At 53.7% G+C, this 3,479-nt stretch overlaps 1 protein-coding gene across 4 annotated transcripts in view; it reads left to right on the top strand.

Annotated features, from left to right (window-relative positions):
• The first annotated feature begins 143 nt into the window (after positions 1–143).
• Positions 144–3,479, top strand: part of LOC108446351 — a 5,058-nt gene continuing 1,722 nt past the window's right edge. For 3 of the 4 annotated variants that reach the window (XR_001861519.1, XR_001861520.1, XM_017732779.1), the window contains exons 1-3: positions 144–1,046; positions 2,148–2,298; positions 2,825–3,288. Coding sequence is in view for 2 of the 4 variants with exons in the window: in XM_017732779.1 (XP_017588268.1) it covers positions 731–1,046; positions 2,148–2,298; positions 2,825–3,288 (931 nt within the window). In the remaining 2 variants the exon portion in view is untranslated. Of the gene's footprint in view, positions 1,047–2,147; positions 2,299–2,824; positions 3,469–3,479 lie in introns of those variants that run through there. The other variant, XM_017732777.1, reaches the window with a different exon arrangement.

Here is a 3,479-nt window from a genome sequence, read left to right on the forward strand (position 1 = left end):
GAATGTTCTGTCCTTCCCAAATAGGAAGAAACACTTGGAAATAACATGAGATTCAGGGCTCGGAAATACAGAGGGCAGAGGCTGCTGTGGCGTCAAAGGAAAAGCAAAGGGCTTAAGTTCTGTCAGTCTGATCCCCCAAAAAGCCCTTGGGAATGTAGTTTTGATCCAAGTGAGATACTACACAAAATTAGGGTGGTTTGACAGCACTTTGAGGGGGGACAAAAATTCAGGAAGGGAAAATCCAACCAGTATCAGGAAGTTCTTGGTTTGAAAAGTTTATGATGCAAAACAAGCAGGTTTTATTGGAACTATTTTTTCAGACTGAGGTAAAAAGGGATTGTTTTAATGCTTTCTTCAAGGGAGTTTAAATCAAAAGCTTTTTTTCTTTCCTGAAAGGAGGAATGCCCAGTTCTCTGGGATGAAGTCACAGGTCTCCACGTGGCTTCATGTGTCCGGGGGCGATCCTTGTCACCCTTCCTGGTGCTAAATAGCACTGAAATAGCTTAAGAGCAGCAATTTCTCAACAAAGCAGGTTTGGGGGTTTTTCTCCTTAAGTACTGATTCCTGGCGGAAAGTTACCCGCCGGGACAAAACAGCTCCGGGTGGAATTTGAGATGCTTTGCCCGGAGCTGAAGATCCACGTGGGTCGGACAAGGAGCAGGCCTGGGCTCTGGCCACCCCTGTGGCGTCTGTCCCCCCGGGAGGGAGGCTCAGAGCCGGAGCAGAGGGCATGTGCTGGGAACTGGGAGTGAATTCCAGCGCTGATCCCTGCCCGCTGGCCACAAAGCCGCTGCCTGTGCTGCTCCTGCCGTGCTTTCCAAGAATGCCAGCAGGGCTCCACGGCAGCAGGACGACTGGCTCTGCAGCCCTGACATTTCCCATCAGAAGGAAGCGTTGTTTTCTTGCCAGCTGCGAGGTTTGCTCGGGAAGAGCTGTTGGGAGTGACTCGGGAGGTGCCGCTGCTGCTCTGCCGGCTCCCCATGGCATCCCTGTTTCGGGCAGGAGCACCGAGCGGATCCCTGGCCCTGCTGCTCCCTGGATCCCAGGTGTGTGTCCCCCGAGACCCCTCCTTGCCCTCCCCTCTCTGGGAGGGGTTTGAATCCCTGATTTCTGTGTGCCACGCACTGAGCCCAGCCCTGACCTCTTCCTCTGCCCTTTCAAGAGTGGCCCATCAGAATTCCTTTGTGGCTCCAGGTTTTTCCCTCCCCCTCAGCTCTAGCTGCTTTTGGGAGCTGCTTTGGAGCGAGGTTTCCAGCATTTCAAAGGCTGGTGCTGTTCCAAGCCCCTCCAATGCTCTGGATGTTGCAGCTTTGAGGGGCTTGGACTTGTGTTTCACATAAAATCCTTCTTGTGACTGAAGGTAAAGCAGCCCCATCCTGGCCATCCCACGGGATCCCTTTTTGCAGCGTTTCTGGAGGTTTAAGTTACTTCCATGATGGGGTCTCTCTTCCTTCCCTCAGCACGCTGCTCTGTGTTCTAAAATCAGCTTCCCAAGCACAGCCATTCCCGCAGCGGGAAGCTTCCCGCCGTGAGGAGCTGTTTGCAGAGTCTGACGGAGCCTGGCAGACGGGGTCTGTGGCAGCGTCCTCCTTCCCAACAGCCAGCTCCTGCAGGAAAACAAAGTGCAGGACACTCTCTTTGGAGCCCACGGGGCAGCAGAGGGATTTAGCAGCTCCGTCAGGACATTTGGATCACACGCTCTGCCAGGCCAGGAGCTGCCGCCGTTTATCCAGCTGCAAAGCAGCTCGGAAAGCTCTCGGGGCATGTTGTTCAGGCCCTGGGGTGGGAGGGAAATGCTGTTAATTTGCCCCTTCCCTGTGATTTTATCCCTCACAGCTTTGGGAAGGAGTCTTTGAGCTCTGACGTGGAGCCAGATTTGTTTTCTCAGCGTGATCCGGCCGCGTGTCGGAATCCGCTTCAGCCGCAGGCAGGAACAGGACACCAGGAAACTCTGTTGGTTGGATTTCTCTCGCACTAGAGGTTTTATTATCTCCTGTGACCCAAAACCCGGCCTTTTATTAAAAAAAGAAAGGGAACGTGTTCCCAGTGGGTTCATGTTGATGCAAATCCCACCCGGAGGAGTCCGGCTGTGGCCGGCACGCCTGGACACGGGGCCTTTCATCTGTGTTCCCTCTCCCTATTTATAGCACATGGAGAAGCAGCTGGGATCTGTGTCCCTGTGCCTTGCCCTGGATGTGGTGGATGCAGAGTTTTCCCAGCTGGATTGGTGTCAGACAGAACAGAGTGGATCAAGAAATGTGAGGGGCTGAAGGCTGGGAGGACCCTTGGGTGTGCCAGGTTTGCTGCAGCAACCCAAAATATGTTTGTGGACAGGGCAGTGTGGCATTGGTTGTATCCTTGGAGAGCATTCCCTGATGGAGCTGCACGTGGGAATGTCCGTGCAGTAATTAATGAGTGGCAATTAAATGTGGTGGGTGAGCTGGAAAAGGGTTTGAGCCCTTCAAATGGAGGCTTGGGAGAGGAGCTAAACCTTGGGGAACAAAGCTTTGAGATACCTCAGTCATTTTTGAACTGGAGTTGGCTCCCGCATGGATCTGTTGGCATTCCATGCCTTTGGATCATCTCGTGGAGAGAAGAGGGACTGGGGTTATCTTACCTTCCTTTCCTAAGTAAAAAACCACCATTGCCCTGTTTCAAAAGCACCAAAGTTCACTTTCTGGGCAGCTCTCAAAACACCTGACTACCCAGCAGGGAAGTGGTTTGGACATGGAACGGAATCCCCGCGATCCGAGGCTACGGCCTGAGGGGATTTGGCTCTTTGCTTTGGGCCAGCTTTCCATTTCAGCTGATTCTCTGTTTGCAGGGCCGTGATTCATGGGAGCCTCTGGCTTGGTTCCCGGAGCAGACTCTGTGTCTTGAAGGACCGGCAAGTGTGGAATAGCCTGCCCACAAATATTTCACCAGGACACAGTATCTCCTGTACCTTTCCCACCTGGCTCCGCCACGGAGCGCTGGAGGCGGATTATCCAGCGATCAGCGCTGATAAAGTCCTGTTTCCACTCTCATCCAGCCAAATATTCCCTGGCAAATGTGGGGCGTGGCGCTCAGTGCTCCCGTGGGAACACGCATGTGGCTTCCACCACGCCGAGGAGAGCTGTGCGAGAGGAGCAGGAGTTTCTCCCAGCTGTGCCATCAGGGACACAAACTCCCCAGCTCCAGGACCTTTTCCTAAAGAATCCAGGGATGTATTTTTCTGGAGCAGCTGGTACTGGATTGGAAGGTCATTGTGGTCATGGAGGCAGTGGGAAGGGAGCCGATTTTCCCAAGGTGACAGAGGAAGTGCATGCTTCCATTTGAACTCCATCCTTCTTGTCCCTTTGTTCCCTCATCCCTGCCAATCCATGTGCTGTTAATGCACTCGGAATTAAGGCAGGTGTGACTGCCCAGCTCCCAGGGCTGTTGTTCCAAGGTGCTGCACCCGAGGCGAGGGCCGCAGGAACCCGGAGCACGAGGGATTG

The sequence above is a fragment of the Corvus brachyrhynchos genome, unplaced genomic scaffold, assembly GCF_000691975.1.
Source record: "Corvus brachyrhynchos isolate BGI_N302 unplaced genomic scaffold, ASM69197v1 scaffold624, whole genome shotgun sequence".
In the NCBI taxonomy this organism is placed as follows: domain Eukaryota; kingdom Metazoa; phylum Chordata; class Aves; order Passeriformes; family Corvidae; genus Corvus; species Corvus brachyrhynchos.